The sequence below is a fragment of the Odontesthes bonariensis genome, chromosome 10 (assembly GCF_027942865.1).
Source record: "Odontesthes bonariensis isolate fOdoBon6 chromosome 10, fOdoBon6.hap1, whole genome shotgun sequence".
Classification (NCBI taxonomy): Eukaryota; Metazoa; Chordata; class Actinopteri; order Atheriniformes; family Atherinopsidae; genus Odontesthes; species Odontesthes bonariensis.
The window spans coordinates 6,670,681-6,687,887 of record NC_134515.1 but is presented as its reverse complement, the minus strand read 5'-3'; the positions used below and the strand labels follow the sequence as shown (position 1 = coordinate 6,687,887).

The 17,207-nt window shown below is 41.7% G+C and overlaps 2 protein-coding genes across 2 annotated transcripts in view; both read left to right on the top strand.

Moving 5' to 3' along the window:
- ctnnbl1 (catenin, beta like 1) overlaps positions 1–9,053 on the top strand; it is a 54,760-nt gene extending 45,707 nt beyond the window's left edge. The window contains exon 16 of the mRNA XM_075476082.1: positions 8,409–9,053. Coding sequence (XP_075332197.1) covers positions 8,409–8,497 — 89 coding nt within the window. The 3' untranslated portion in view covers positions 8,498–9,053. The remainder of the gene's footprint in view (positions 1–8,408) is intronic.
- A 4,877-nt stretch (positions 9,054–13,930) lies between these two features.
- The window catches only part of vstm2la (V-set and transmembrane domain containing 2 like a), a 43,388-nt gene continuing 40,111 nt past the window's right edge, over positions 13,931–17,207 (top strand). Inside the window, exon 1 of the mRNA XM_075476086.1 lies at positions 13,931–14,274. Coding sequence (XP_075332201.1) covers positions 14,157–14,274 — 118 coding nt within the window. The 5' untranslated portion in view covers positions 13,931–14,156. The remainder of the gene's footprint in view (positions 14,275–17,207) is intronic.

Sequence of the window (17,207 nt, the reverse complement as noted above, 5' to 3'; positions counted from 1 at the left end):
TCAAAAAAATATGTTTGTCAACGAACAACACATAAACGAATAACACATAAACCTTTTTTGCCACTAAACTTCAAAACTCTGACATTGCACACTTTAGGACATGTTTAATTACTAATTCACCTGTTGTGGAGTCATATTGGTTGGTTTTCGAGGAAATCGCTGTGTTTAAAAAAAAAAATGATTGGGATTCGGAAACTATGGCGGGCCGCCATAGTTTCCTCAATGTATGGGAAACACTGTATGAACAAAAAAATATAAATAAAACTAAGCTTATACATTGGAAGGATAAAATTACGCATAGTAACACAATAACTGAAAATACATTTCAGTGAGGAATGTTGGTATGATAAGTAATCTTTGGTTGTGGTTCGATTGCTTGTAGACCCTGACACGCCTGCAGTCAAACAGCCTCACTCAAGAAAACTGACCTGATGAAGCAGTAATAACCAAAACATAGTGCAGAATCTAATGCATCCGGGCACAAGTGTTTGTGTTGCTTCCACATGTGCCCCTGATAGGATGGTAAAACTATATGCATTCTGGCATGCAAATTTGCACTGTAATTTAATCATATTCACGCTGTGACAGGAGTACAGACTGTCTTCTCGTTGCCATTCATTCTTTTTTTTCAGTCACCTAAAGATTTCCTGTCCTGCTAAATTTGTTTACTCTGCGATTTTCAAAGACCTAGCAGGTGTGTTATTTTCGTCCTTGTACAACATTCATTCTTCCCGTTTCATTGTCGGATAAAGCCCGAGGACGAGTCTCCGAACACGCACTCTGTAGCTCTCGGTGGCATGTAACGATGTAGATGGAGTTATCTGTCACACATGGCAGTGCCAGCAAGCAATTTTCCAGTCCCTTCTTGTGTATGCGTGTGTTGGCTAACCCAGGGGAATTTGTTGTGGCTGGGTGTTGCTTTTGTTTTCATCAAGACAGTTGCATACACTTTGCTTGTCCACAGCATGTGTTTGCTTATTAACAATATGATGTATCCATTTTTATGTTTACTTCTGTGACCTGGGTCGCTATCGTATACATATTCTATGTATGAACATGCAAAAATATGAAAATGTATGCAGGTGTGTGGTCGTTTTTTTACATTTTTTTATTCAGTTTACATATTGTATCCATGCCTTGCAAGTTTTAAATGTGTGTCTGTGTGAGTGTGTGTGTGGGTGGGTGGGGGGGGGGGGTTTGGTATGATTTTGGTATGACTTATTTATTCGTCATAGACTCTGTTAGATTTCAGTGTTTAAGATCTATGGGTGTGCAGTTTAGTACCAGAGCATCTTAATGCATTTGTGTGCTTAAGTGTGTGTGTGTGTGTGTGTGTGTGTGTGTGTGTGGCCCGTAATGCGACCTCACACTTTGCATTACAAAACGTGGAGCCGTCTCCCATTTCAAGTGCCACACCCGGTCAACTTGAAATTGCAGGAAAAGGTTAAGCACATGCAGAGTGTGTCACTGACTCTGCTGTCTTGACCTTAATGGCTTTAGCTTGCTGAATGAGAAGCGGCTCTGTCGCAAAAAGAGACCCAACACAAAGGAAGGAGCAGTCACTGGTGTGAAAAACCCTGCTGTGAGGTTTTCAGCTGCTTCTGTGTTGGTCTGCATGTATTGTTTTACTAAAAAAAAATCTTGCTGTTATTGTAACCATAAACCTTGCAAAGGCAACACAGAGAGAGCGGCTGCAAAGCTAACCATTATGGTTGGAAGAGATGCAATGTTGCAGAAAAGACTGCAGATCACTTCACACTTCAGTCTCAGTGCCTTGTTTACACTCAGCTTTTGACAAGAGAAGGCACAGCAACAGTGATGTAAAAACTGAAGGAAATCAATGAGTAATGTACTAAGTAGCCTTGATTCATTTCAACCCAGCAGAGCTGGCCTTGTGGATGTCATTATCGAACCATTAGTTTTGGAAGGTTACTGAAATGACACCTCCACACTCAGTTCCAGTGGTGAGGGTTTCTGAGTATCAGTTCCTGTGATGTTGGCCATAATCTGGTGTAATCCATAACTTTGAAACAGGCCTGTGTTAAACTAACACCATGTGTCCCTGAGTGATGGCATGTCTAACACTGATGCTGTTTATCATCCTCCTTCATCTCATTGCTGTTGGGAATTATTTAAAAAAAAAAAAAAGAACATTGATTCATTAAATTTTTTCAATTCTCATCATATTCATGCGAAAAGATTTTTTCTGTATATCAGTCTGAAGATATGTCCAATCTGAAAGCAAGAGGTCAGCAAAGTATTATGGACAAATCCCATCTGAAACATCTGATAAAAATGTGGTTTGGGAAAACGCATGGAACATATTCACCTAAATTGAAGTAGCATGGTTTGGGCTAGTTTTTCTGCATCTGGGCCAGTGTGGCCTGCCATCGTTAATGGACAAAGTCAAAGTCTTGACCTCAGCCTAGTAAAAATGTCCATCCATCCATCCATTATCTTCCGCTGGTCCGGGGATCGGGTCGCGGGGGCAGCAGCTTGAGCAAAGAGACCCAGACGTCCCTGTCCCCGGCCACTTCCTCCAGCTCTTCTGGGGGGACCCCAAGGCGTTCCCAGGCCAGCCGAGAGACATAGTCTCTCCAACGTGTCCTGGGTCTTCCCCGGGGCCTCCTCCCAGTGGGACGGGCCCGGAACACCTCACCGGGGAGGCGTCCAGGAGGCATTCTCACCAGATGCCCGAGCCACCTCATCTGACTCCTCTCGATGCGGAGGAGCAGCGGTTCTACTCCGAGCCCCTCCCGGATGACCGAGCTTCTCACCCTATCTCTAAGGGAGAGCCCAGACACCCTGCGGAGGAAACTCATTTCGGCCGCTTGTATTCGCGATCTCGTTCTTTCGGTCACTACCCACAGCTCGTGACCATAGGTGAGGGTAGGAACATAGATTGACCGGTAAATCGAGAGCTTCGCCTTCTGGCTCAGCTCCTTCTTCACCACGACGGGCCGGTGCAGAGCCCGCATCACTGCAGACGCCGCACCAATCCGTCTGTCAATCTCCTGTTCCATTCGTCCCTCACTCGTGAACAAGACCCCGAGATACTTGAACTCCTCCACTTGGGGAAGGATCTCATTCCCGACCCGGAGAGAGCATTCCACCCTTTTCCGGCCGAAGACCATGGTCTCAGATTTGGAGGTGCTGATGGTCATCCCAGCCGCTTCACACTCGGCTGCGAACCGCTCCAGTGAGAGCTGAAGGTCACGGCCTGACGACGCCAACAGAACCAAATCGTCCGCAAAAAGCAGAGACCCGATTCTGAGGTCGCCAAACCGGACCCCCTCGACGCCCTGGCTGCGCCTAGAAATTCTGTCCATAAAAATTATGAACAGAATCGGTGACAAAGGGCAGCCCTGACGGAGTCCAACCCTCACAGGAAACATGTCCGACTTACTGCCGGCAATGCGGACCAGACTCTGACACCGGTCATACAGGGACCGAACAGCCCATATCAAGGAGTCCGGCACTCCATACTCCCGGAGCACCCCCCACAAGAGTCCCCGAGGGACACGGTCGAACGCCTTCTCCAAGTCCACAAAACACATGTAGACAGGTTGGGCGAACTCCCATGCTCCCTCCAGGATCCTGCGGAGGGTGAAGAGCTGGTCCACTGTTCCACGGCCAGGACGAAAACCACACTGCACCTCCTGAATCCGAGATTCGACTATCCGGCGGATCCTCCTCTCCAGTACCCCCGAAAAGACCTTACCAGGGAGGCTGAGGAGTGTGATCCCCCTATAGTTGGAACACACCCTCCGGTCCCCCTTTTTAAAGAGGGGGACCACCACCCCGATCTGCCAGTCCAGAGGCACTGCCCCCGATGTCCACGCGATGCTGCAGAGGCGTGTCAACCAAGACAGCCCCACAACATCCAGAGCCTTGAGGAACTCAGGACGGACCTCATCCACCCCCGGGGCCTTGCCACCGAGGAGTTTTTTGACCACCTCGGCAACCTCAGCCCCAGAAATGGGAGGTCCCACGTCCGAGCTCCCCAACTCTGCTTCCTCATCGGAAGGCGTGTCGGTAGGATTGAGGAGGCCCTCGAAGTACTCCCCCCACCGACTCACGACGTCCCTAGTTGAAGTCAGCAGAGCCCCGCCCTCACCATACACGGTGTTGACGGTGCACTAGTAAAAATGTTGTGGAAGGAAGTAGTTTTCATCCCAGAGTTTAAGCTGGTCTGTACAGTGTAATGGGTTAAAATTCCTCCAAACTAATCAAGTGATCACAAGGGAGTCTCACCAAACTCTGAAAGCATAGGTTTACTTGCTTTTCCATTTTTATCCAATTAAAATTCCAGCTATATAGCATGTATCGACTTTATTCTATAGATTTTTTTATTTTTTTTATTTTTTAGACCTAGTTCTTGATTTTTACCTATAAAGCTCTGTGCATGACAGCTTGATACTTTTGAAAACATTGTTGCTAGATAAACATTCTAGAGCATCATCGGTGTCAACTCTCCCTTGTGCCGCTGGATCAGAGCGGCTTCAGGCGACTATAACGGTGTTGTAAGGGGCTTATGATGTTCCAGTTGCAGCTGTAATCACACTGAAAGTCTGACAGTGTGTCCCCATCCTTGGCTGCGGATGCAGGAACTGCTCCTGGAAATGATTCTCCTTGTATTCACGGCAGATCAGTCGCAGTCACTGACCTGAGTAATGGCAATGCCCAGTACTGTATTGTCCTCTGCTGTGTTGCCGTGGTGACAGAGGAAAAGGGTATCGGCATACTAAAGAAAACCTTGTGCAGAGTTGAAGAGTCACAGAATCTCTGACCTTTCTGTCTGTGTGGCTGACTGTAAAGCTGTTGGAAACACACATAGACATGTTAACAATTACAAGGTGGTGGTAAAAGAGGCTGTAGATTTCCATGTTTTGTTGAATATCGCTCTCTGTGTCCCCTAACTGCTTTCTTAGTGAGCCTTAAAACTCAGCTATTTCTTAGGTCAGTAGGCATCCCACACCTCTGGGATCAATTCAAATCCTCGGTGCTGCCATTCAAGACAGCTCTCTCTGCATCATAGTCCAAACTAACACCCCCGTACTTGATGGTGCTGTTTACACTTCCATGACTTTACCTCCAACACTGTGCTCGGGCATAATCTTAATTCTTCTCAGAATACCAATGATGGAGTGACCTCCGTCTGTAATGCTGAGTCTGACCTGCACTGTAAAGTTGTATCTCAAGAAACTCATCACGTACCGTGGTGATCCACTTTCCTACCAGCTCTGCTTGTCTGTAATGTTGCTCCCGACTTTATTAATGACCACCTGAAAGACTTTTTTCAAAGCTGCTCTCTTATTAGTTATGCTTGACATTGTTACAGCATGACACCAGCTAAAATGTGAGCTGAAATAAGGTCACTCCTTCACTATACTCCACTGTGTTTTGTCCTCCTTAGTATGTTAGTTTCAGCCCTCCTCTCCTTTACTGAAGCTTAATGTGATTATTTCCTTGTATATCCAAGAGAAAATCAAGTGCGTGCATGAAAAAATATTTGTTTGGACATGGCAATATATATATATATGGATTTTTGCCCTTCCATATATCATTAGCAGAGAGCAGTGGACAAAACATTCAGGTAGCGGCTTGTTATTTTTAGTGGACTGTCCTTCAGTTTAAATGATAAATGGCAGGTGCGGACCAGGATCTTCATAACCTGGGTGTTGTAGAGTGTGGAAAAATGTATAAGCCTTGATTTTTGGACTTAAATTTCACTGTGTTTTAAGTCATCCCTTCATTGAACATCCAATACTCTGCACGTTTTATCTTTAATCCTGATATGAGATATGAAGACATACTGACCAGGGAATGTAAGCTTGCTGTCAACCAAGTATATTGAAAGTAAGTTTAGTTTAATTTTGTTGAATATAGAAGTCTATGAAATGACTATAACTGCGAAAATAAGGGAGCGATAACCAAAGTAAATGATTTATCATGATCGCCTGCACTTAGTGTTTGGCATTATTCTTTCATAAATCTCTAAAGTTCCTCCTCAGTATTCCTTTTTGTATAATCTTATAATGTAAAAACTTCCTTCCTTCCTTCCTTCCTTCCTTCCTTCCTTCCTTCCTTCCTTCCTTCCTGACTGGCTGTAGTCAGGAAAGCCTCCCTTATTGTCTTCTCTCTGCAGTGTTTCCCAGAGAAAAACAGTCTCTTTTCTTTTTCCACAATCTCTCTGTCTCGACATCCCTGGGTTTAATGTGTAATCCCTCCTTCAGAGGCAGGCTGAGAGACGGAGCGGATGGAAGGATTCCACCAGGGCTGCGGCAGCTGCAACTTCCTCTTTCTGCACATTAGACTCACAAATCGACCGTCGAACGGTCTCAAAGGCCTTGTGTGGGAGGCAGAAACACAAAATGAAGAAAACAGTCAAATATTAAGAAGCACACAGTGAGATGCTGCACAATATACCAGGGTCTGTTACTAGGGAAAAGGTGGACTCTGTGCAGCATCTTTCTTGGAGCTTCTTGTCATATTAAAGCATATTTCCAACAGAAAAGATCATTTAATATATTTTTCTGTTGGAAAAAAATGATTGACAGACTAAAGACTGAACTCCAGGGACGAGTTCCAGTTGTTAAAAGCAATCTCTTTCAGCTTTGTCCTTTTCAAATACAAAGAATAGCTAAACATCACTACAAGTGCAATGAGATTTCCTGGAAGAGGTTCTCTTGACACTACAGAATCTTCCTTTTTATTATTCAGTTATGAAGTGGAAGAAGCTTGAGTATGACCTTGGAGCCTTTGATGGTCTGAACTTAGCCTGTGCTTGCATGAATATTCCAGAGTAAATCTGAAACTCCTCCAAACTGACGCAAAGCAAACTTGAGTTGATACTACTCCAACACAAGAACGCGGAAATAATTATTTGGCATTGTATGGACTTTAGTCTGATATTTTTGTCATCTGAGACCACTTGACCTTACTATTCAGGGAATTGTCTGCATGCTGTGTTTATTATTATTATTATTATTATTATTATTATTATTATAAAACCTCTGGCAAAAATTCTACAATCACGACACTTGGAGGATATTCAGTCAGCTTTTTTATTTCATGCAAAAAATTAGCCTAACAAAACACAGATAAGGCATAAAAGACCTTAATGAGCTGCTGCACCTGACTAATTGACAGAAAACGTCCAACAAGAGAGCTGTGAGGGGAAACATTGGAAAGGACCATTAAACTCCAACAAGGTCTTTCAACGGGGAGTGTGGAAGGAGATGTTGGTTGTTCCCAGGCAGCTGTGTCTAAAATTTGGAGCAAGCGCAAATGAAATGGGAGGGTTGTTAAAGGGGAACATAGAGGTCGACCAAGGAAGACGTCAGAGCATCAGCCAAACTTAAATCAGTGTGTATGGAAAATGAAAAGAATGCTCAACAAAAGAATGGGCAGAAGCTGGAGTCCATGTTTGTGACTGAGCTGTAAGAAATGGGATTTCTATGCAGAAAAGCCAAATGTAGACCATCTGAAGAAAACATGGTTACAGTGTGCTAAAGAGAAGCAGTCATGGACTGTGGATGGCTGGATGAAAGTGATGATCCGTGAAGAATCGTCAATCTGTGTCGGACAAGGACTGGAGCTTTTGTTTGGTGCAGGTCCCATGTAACATAAAGATGACTGCCTGAAGAAAACAAGCACATTTCCACAATAATTGATGATATGGGGTGAACAGTGAAGATGGCAGTCATTACCTTGACAGTAAAATGCACATGTGGACACTGAATTTCTTTTGACAGTTTTCTCACTCCATCAGTCCAAAGGTTTGGTGATGAAGTAATTTTTCAGCATGATAATAGATCCTGCCACAAAGAAAACCTTTCTTAAGGAAAGACATATCAACTCAATGAAATGGCCAGGTCTCAATCCAATTAAAAAATGATGGTTGATTAAGCTGATCGGTCAAATTATATATTATTGGCAGCCCTTCAGTGGTTATTTGTTGCCTTCATATTCTCTATATTGGGAGCCAACCATGTATACGCAATCCAGAGTTGAAGGAATAGATGCTCTTTGAGAGTGGGAATTTTTATTAGATTTTTTTTTTATTATTGATAAAGATTTTATATTCTTTATGCATTTTTCATGTTCTCAGGAATCATACAGGAGCACTGAAGCACTCACCTTTCACTCTTTATGTTTGACAATCAAGTAATTACATCTCTGCCTGTGTCTGCTCGCTGTCAAACTGTCTGTGGAGTAGTTTCCTGAACCTGAAATGTATCATTTTCCTGGTCACATTCATCTCCTGCTCAGGGCTGGAGCTCGGACATTCTTGTAATTTATTTATTTATTCGTTTTTTAGTTTGGAATGTTCTTCTGAAAAGACAAACCGCCACGCCTGTGCTGCCAACCAACTAATCCTCCCATTTTTTTTTTGTCTTTTGCAGAATATGCTGAGAGCATCGGAGATGGAAAGAGTGAGGAGTTCAAAGAGGCTGAGCGGAAGAGGATCATGGACCTTGTAGACAACTTCTAATCTCTTTTTTTTTTTTCTCTCTCTGGCTGTCTCACTCCCACAGAAACTCACCCTCAAACATAAACAATATGCTCTTACACATGAGAACATCAAAGCCCAGTATATCTTATTTTAGTCTGATAGTTTAAAGCACAAATGCAAAGAAACAAATGATTTATTTGACTTTTTTTTATGCTTTAAAGAAATGCAAAGGCATACAAGTAGGAACAACTCCTATCGTCTGGGAAACTAATAATTAGAAACTGTTATTATTTAAGCTGTAAGGGTCAAGTGAACCCAGCGTATGTGTCAGAAAACTTGTGAAAATCTAATAAAGAAGGTGCATGGAAACGTCTGCTGTCAGTCCAGAGAGTAGAAACTGAAACCCACAGCCAGAATGAGATGAGCTCACACCAAATGTGCTGTTTCTTCTCTGTATTGTGGTGTTAGAATATTTGTAGACACATTGCAGGGATATGTATATCTCTTGATTTTCTGTCCCACTTAACCTGGTTTGTTTGCTTTTGGATTTGGTGTAAAATATTTTCTAATAAAACATTTGGTAATACAATCCTGATTTCATGTGTGGTTTGTTTGATTAATGTCGTGCTTTAGAGAGTGAGACTGGCACAGCGTCTTGAAATACCATCTGCTCACGTGAAACTCATTTAATTCGCACTTGATTATAGTCACATAGAAGCACCGTATCTACAGCTTCCCTCTCAGCGTGAGAATCCTCCCAGAGAGGCAGACCTGCCCCTGCTGTATCCATCTGAACCCACCCACGGAAGGATCTCGACAGCTTCATGGAGCTCTCAGCCCACTGCTGTGTTTCTTTGTGATGTTACTCACATCATTATGGAGGTGTACTAAGGTACAGCTGTATACACATACAATCCGCTGTTGTTCTCCCCGTCTTGTGCACCGGACTCCACTGTATCTTTGCTGTCTTTAAGCTTCGGAGCCGAAAATACTCCAATTACCTTTGCATTTTAGATGTGCAAGAGACAAATGGTTGCAGAGCAGAAATGAGAGATGTTGTCTACAGACTTGACCTACTTAAAATTCTTTTACTGCTATTTTTAGCTAGATATGAATCGTTCTATCGTTTTCATAGCACGCAGTAATGTCAGACAAATTGCAAATAACAATTTACTAAATATGTCAGATTTTATTAAATTTTTTTAAATCTAAGTACAGCCAGCTTCATCATGTCCCTTGCTGTCACAAATGGGCAGCCACTGGTAGAGCACGCCATCTAATGCTTGACTTTCTAACCCTGCACTGTAAGGCAAAAGCTCATTACTGCAACTGGGAAATCTGATCTGTTTTTCATCTCAGGGCTACAGTAAATATGTTTTTTCCTTATGCATTAAATAATTGCTTTTCCATTATTTTTCTGCCTTATATTCTCATTATGAGATGAAATGGTGTAATTTGTAGAATTCTGTTAGTTCCTTGATGTAGCTTCAGTGAAGACAGCAGAATGAACTCTCAAGTGCAGTGTAATTCCCACATAGATGAAAAATCTTGCAGGGGTGAGAGTAATATATTTGAACATCTTTTATTTATCAATCAATTGCTAGCATTTGGCCTTTAAGATACATAGTCCGAATGGAGAGCCAAAATGATTTAAGTAAATGATAATAAATACACGGGACATAGAAAACATGCAGATGGATGACAAATTAAAGCCTCCTCATTCCATTAGAACGGCTACAGTGCACCCTGATATTGATTCAACATGTTTTAGAACTCCGCTGAATTAATTCAACATCGGTTTTGGAAAGATACTCATTTTGTTGGTGTTTTGATGTTGGTGGAGAACACCATCAGACAGCTCAAAATCTCCCTTACATGTTCAACTTGTATGAAATCCCTTGGCATATGATTCACTTTCATAATTATCAAACGACCTCTAGTACTCTTGATGTGGGCATTGCCATCCTGGAAGAGAGGCAGCTCCCATCAGACTGGAGATGTTTCATCGCAGGATAAAGGTGATCATCCAGAGGAACTTTGTTCTGATTTGCAGTGACCCCTCCCTCAGAGGGGACAGTTGAACCTAAAACATGCGAGTAAAATGCCCTTCACAGCTTAACAGGGCCACTAGACCAGACCCCTTCACTGTGGGGGTCAGTGGTTCAGGTCTCTTCTCTACTTTGTCACTGGTTTGTACATGCACCAACCAAACCGATGTACAGTTACAGCAGACATTGATTTTCCATGTGCAAAACTGACGTTATCAAACGTACCCAAGGACCTAAACAAATCAAAAATAATGTTGTTATAGAATGATTCAGCAGCATTTTTGTGTGATTAAATCATCTTTTTGTGTCAGGGCCTTGTCTTGTGCATCTCTGTATTATTAAGCTCTCATTTAGTGCACCGTGTCCTCTCCGGATCCCTGACCACGATACCTGGCAGTAAGCAGCAGTGCTGGGAGGGAACGGAGGTTACTTACCGACAGATGCCACATCTGCTGCCTTTCGTAAGTGTCTTCACAAACTCTAATATTGCTCAGTAACGAGATGGGTAAAACGGCAGGGCGTCGTTTGCATACTGTATTGGCAGAGGAGGCACGGCCCCATGCATCTCTTATCAGTGATTATGACTGCAGCATGTTTAACAGCGGTTGTACAGCAATTTCACAGCCGAGGGGAAGGAGAATAATTGTATTTTCCAAATGACTGATTGCAAACACTGTGCACTGCTGTGCTGTTGGACTCATGTCTTTTGGTAAGGACCGAGAGGAGAAGGTACTGTTATTGATAGTGACCCAAGGGACTGATAAAATGTCCAAAATGGGACAATATAACTAAATTTCCCACATCCCGAAATTTAAGCTCAGTAGTAAAATCAGTTTTTTTCACAAAGTGACACCATTCCATCATAGCTCTTTTTAAGAGCAACAGGGTTTTGAAAGTCAGGTGGTCACCTTCTCTGAGGTTGACATATATGAACAACTACTGGTACAGTCCACATTAATTTAGTACTTCTTCAGGTTCAAAATGTAGTTGTAATTTCAGATTTTTTTTAAACAACCAAATACTGGCAAAACTTGGGACTAAGTTGATCTAAGTGCTGGTTAATGAATTCATCCGTGTCATGCATTATAATTCAATTAATCTTAAATAAGAGGAGTTATATGAATGGTATATTATGCAACATCTGATATGAAAGCATCTGTTATTTGATTTAAATTAAGATAATCAATTCTTCAATTAATGCTACATTGTTGTGATTCTTCTGCACTTAAATAGTTTGCTTAATTGAATTCAAGACTGAAGAAAATAAGAGACAAGCTGAAAGCAGCACGATATAGAGAAAAGATCAGCAAAAATCGGAACTGGCATATTCAGTCATGAGCATTACAGACAGAGGAACCAATCTAATGTTATAGACAGGAGAGAAGCAGGTCTGGAGTTGGTTAGCGGTTTAACACCTCTGCTGCTATCAGTGACAGAGGAAAGGAAGGCACAGTGTGAGACCTGATGCTGTGGGTCTAATCACAAAACTCCCTGATTGGATTTGAACCCTAACTGCATGACTTCATGAAGAAAACAGTTTTTTCTTAAGCTCTCCTGACATAAATTACAATCCCCTTTGCCTCACATTCTGACAAATACAGTAGCTGACATACACAGGAAATGATCTCTCAAACAACAAGCCCAAAACAAAGCTATTAATAACTGCTGTAGTACAGCTGTCCAGCAGCGGGGGCTGGGCATAGCTGCTGTAAACATTTCTTCTGGCTGTTCTCACTCCTTGCTGCAGAAACGCCTTCATTTCCCTTGATTGTTCCATTCACGCCTTGCAGAACATCACTAATGTAAAAGCCCCGATAACTGTGGCCTAATGACACCCCAGAGGTAAACCAACCACCATTTGGTGATGATCATAAAGGCGTCACACTGTATTACAAGCAAAATATTGATTATCGTCTGTTTTTCCATTTCTCACCGTTAGTAATGTTTCCTACAGTCTTTTCATAAAGATGATTGAACAAGCAGTTTCTTTTTTATGTTTGTTTGGAAAGCAATGTCTCGGACTGAAGACAGTGCAAGAATCTCTGAAATAATAATTCTCAAAGGCAGATGGAGTTAAGTTATTCCAAACAGTGACTTAACATTCAGATCTTGGTTACAGCCATGAATCTGACTCAATAATAAATGGAAAAAAAAAAATAAATAAACACCTTTAAAGGGGAACTGCGGTATTTTCAACATTAAGCCTCTTTTCTGAGTCGTCTGCAATGTTTTAGAACCCCCCTCACCGCTTTTTTGATATTTACTGCTGTCTCCGGTATTTGCCTAATGTTGATTCATCTCAACCTGCTTCAGAACGGCAAGTCATGCGCATGTCCAAAAAGGTCCGTAAAAGCACAATAAACGTCCGTTTTCAAAATCATCAACTCATCGGAGTGGTTACTGGTGTGCACTGGTAATCCATATCAAATTTCGTTGCGAAAAGTTGCTTATATGCAAGTTGCAGCTGTGAGTTTGATTCAGATGAGGTTGCATGAACGCCTTTTTCTAACACACGGCATTAACAATATAACATTCATGTTTCTTAATACAAATGGAAATACAATGAATCCTGTATTTGTATGCGTGAAATTACAACAAAACTTCACTTAATCTCTGTTTTAACAATGTACATATAAAATAATGGACTATATAGTATGGTCAACCAACAGAACATGTTTAGAGGTGTCCATGTAAGAAAAAGGTGACAAAACGAATAAAAATACCTTTTGTGGGGTTTTCACTTTAATCATTTGGGCATTGCAAAATGAAATAGATTCCGGTCTGGCTCTTGTGGAAGAAGTGCTCATAATGAGGAAAGATTATAGGAGCACTCGCAAGCTTTCCATAAAACCCAGTATCTTATTTCATAGAGTGGCATGTCAGTGGAAATAATCTCTCCTACTGGTCAATGTGTGACTGACATTGAGGCTGCGTTTCAGCACCATGGACAGCGACACACCATCATGTCGGTCCAAATCTAGTTGGAGGATAGAAACTTTAACACTGTGCGGTTCTGAACTACTTCTTCTGCTTTAAACTGGTTCTAAATACTTTCTAGGCAAAACGATTACTGTCTAAATTATTTTTAAAAAGTATTTTATCACATTAGCTGCACTGTTAAGTGTTTTAAACCTCCTCTGTATGTTCCTCTGAAGAAAAACACGTCCATTTTTAAAAAAGATGTAATCAACAGCTCAAAAGCATAATAGAATTTGGGGGTCTGAGGCGTTTAATAATCTTTTGCTGTTTGGCAAACGTTTAGAGGTGTCTCGATTCCTTGATGAAACATTTTACGTCGTTAAGTTTGAGGTTAAGGGATGATTGTGTTTTTAATATCGCTCCTCTCAAAATTGATATTCCCCACTGCGAGCCGCGGCACCTTTCATTGAAGGCAAAGTCTCCTTCCGCCGTATGTAGAGCCGACTGATGAGAGGCAGAGCCACGCAGTGAGTCAGTTTGGCTGCTGACGTACAGGAGGGCTGCGACGACTTCTTCCGTTCTTAATTTCTCGCACTCCTTTGCTCAGCAGAACAGTTCGTTTGGATTTAAAAACAAAGAAAGAAAAGAGCAAAAAAAGCACATTTTTCGACGCACGCTCCACCCGATGTGAAAAGGAAAGCGGGGGGAAAAGAAGACCAAACTGAAGAGAAATGGGAGCGTTCAGGTTGCTGCTGGGGACTTTACATTACATGGGACTCTATATGCAACTTAGTGTCGCCACAAGGCAAGCTGGACACCGCGAGATAGAGAACCACATCTCTGGGAACGGTAGGTGGGAGACTCATTTTCTTTTTTATGAGAGGACATCAGACGAGCTGTGGAGAGGATGGCATAGGTAAAGCCATCTGCTCGCAAGCAGGGGAGGAATTAAACAAAGGCTTGAAAGGCATGCTTTTGATTTTTTTATTTGTTTTGCCAACTAATGCATAATAATGATAAAATGTGTTTTCTTTGTTATGTTGTAGATATAAGTGTTTTTTTTTTCCTGTCATGCATCTAAAAAAAAAAAGAGTTTACATTTGTGAACTAACTACGCTATTATTGACTACCTGTCAATAACGCAAAGAAGGTTTTCCATTTAAATCAGAGCATTTGAAGTGTGCAAGGTGGGCTGTGTTTGTGATGTATGTGGAGACATAAATGACAGGATCTTGTTTCCCATAAGAGATGCAGCTCCTCATCCAACTCTCCTCCCAATCAGCGGCTGATTTTAGCTGATTGATGGATGTTAATATTCTCTTGCAGTGTCCTGAGGAAATCTTTATTGAACAACCACTCCTCCAGTTCAGATCTACCCCCCTTCTCCCCGCTTCCCTAACTGGCTTGCAGTGTTTAAACTGGGTTACGCCATTGAGCCTAACACAGAGTGAGTGTCACAACCTGATAAGTTTGGCTCAGCCTGCCAGTCTCCACAGGTGACACGACAGGTGACTGGTAGTTTATGTGGGTTGTCTAATGCAGTGCAGAGGACAACTTTTAATGGAACAGTAAATCGCCTCCATCATCAAACGCTTCGCATACCTGTAGGCTCCCGAAAAACAGCACCAGTGACTCACTTTAGGCTCCCCACAGAAAAACTGCAAGAATCAAAACTGGCATCAGAAAATACACCTTTATTTTATTAACCAGAACACTGTAGATGAAACGTCCTTTCGCTTAAAGTGAGGCAATTATTTGCCCCAATAGAAGCATGTGGATTTGTATGTCTACATCTAGAGAAAGTGAATAATTCAACCTGAAGAAGAGAAAATTTACGTAGAAATGACTGAGACGGAACTGAAACGAGCAGGTGAGACTGAATACATGTACCCTGAACAATAAAGAGTTTGCTGGAAACGAGTCAAGATCCAGATAGACACTAAACTGTTCATGCATATGGATTCATACCCTTCTAAGTGATCCTGAAACAAAAACTGGAGTTTTTTCAAAAATGTAAAAAGAATGCGTGTAGATGCTTTGTCAATAAGTTTGAGTTATGTGACACAAACTCAACATTTATTCTTATTTGAGTTTTTAGATATTCAGTTTGTGTGTATCGCTCTTCTCATCCATAAGGGTCATTGTATACAGGAACAGAAAGAGCCAGGAACTTGCTTTACACCAGCACCCTTTCATCTTTTGGACATAATTTTTTTTCCTTGCTGTGGCTGGTTGTGGTCTTATAGTCACCGACGGCTGATGTTGTTGAATGGTTTGTATTTCCCTCAAAGAATCCCATTCTGGTGGTCCCTGTTGAATTTGCAGTGCCCATCTCATAGTCCAAAGTGTGGGCTTTAAGTTCATTGTATAAACCGTAGTTTATATCTTTCTTTCTTTTTAGTAATATAATGCAAATTATTGTCTGTTTTTCGTTTAAAAAAAAATCTTCTTATTCACCATAATAATTCCACGTGGATCAGTGAATAATGTCTCGTGGCGGGTTGTTGGATCAGAAACATAAAGAATCTGAATAATTTTTTTTCGAGCCGAATAATGTGTTTGTGTGAAGACATGTTTTAGAACAGTGCATGTGGAGAATGTTTATGGAAATGAGTGCAGATACACTTGTTTTTGTTTTGTCCTGAGGGGAGATATAGAGAAAAAGGGAGGGCAACAGAAGATTTAAAACTCTGAGATACAAGTGCATTACCAGATTCGTGTAGTGTAATTCCCAATTGCTATTTGAAATACTAAATGGCCTTGCAGTGCAATAATTAGTATAACATGGTGCATGATACTGTAGCATAGAGTTGAATCTAATGGGATTTTCTGATGGAATGCTGGTATAATGATTTAGCAGGATGACGATAATCCCATTTTAACTCGAGTGGCACCTTCATATTTGCAGAGGGAATGTTCCCACTTTTTTAGGCTGACTTCGATGTAAGATGAATTCAGGGCGTGGGTGATATCACAATGAGTCAATTCCAACAAAAGTCATGAGGGGAGGGTCAACTGAGGGGAAAGCAGAGGCTCTCGTTTGCTTTTCTGAGCCCTTGTAGTAATATAGTTTTTCATTTTTTTATGAACCATTTCATAATTCATCCTCCTTTACCCTCACTGCCTCTGCACCAGCTGGGATAGAGATGTGAGGGTAAAAAAAGAACAGAAAAAGAACAACAGTTTGGAAATCTTTGAGTGATTTTCACAATGTTGCAATCTGCATCTGCCGAGACTCTGCTTAAGTCATTGATGCTTTTCAATTGCCCCCTAATTAGAAGCAAGCGAGGCGATTATTCCAGCCAATCTATTTCCTTAATTAATCAGTGAAGGATAAATGAGTCATACTGCCAGTAGGTGGCTAAAAACGTTTGTAAGAAACAAAAGGAAAACGGAGGCAGTGCTAACAATACCAGAGTTTACGCTGATCACTTCCATGACAGTTTCATCTATATCTGTCTTTTTTAAAATACCTTTGAAATACTGTTTGGACTCCCTGACAGTATAAAGAAATATTTGTGTGCTTTTGGGTCTTATATCCTCACCCTGTTTTGACCTCCATCATCAGAGAAACCAGTACCACTCTGACTCCCATTATTTGATTGGATTTGCACCATTTTTTCAAATTTACTCTCCATTCACTGGAACCTTATGGGCTGCTGCGCTGCCTCAAAGGCTTTAAGCATGGCTGCTCCACCACACTATGGCAGTGTTTGAGAGGAATTAGCTGGATGGATGTGTGAGAATAGATCTTGATCTGGCATAGATGCTGCCAAAGTCTG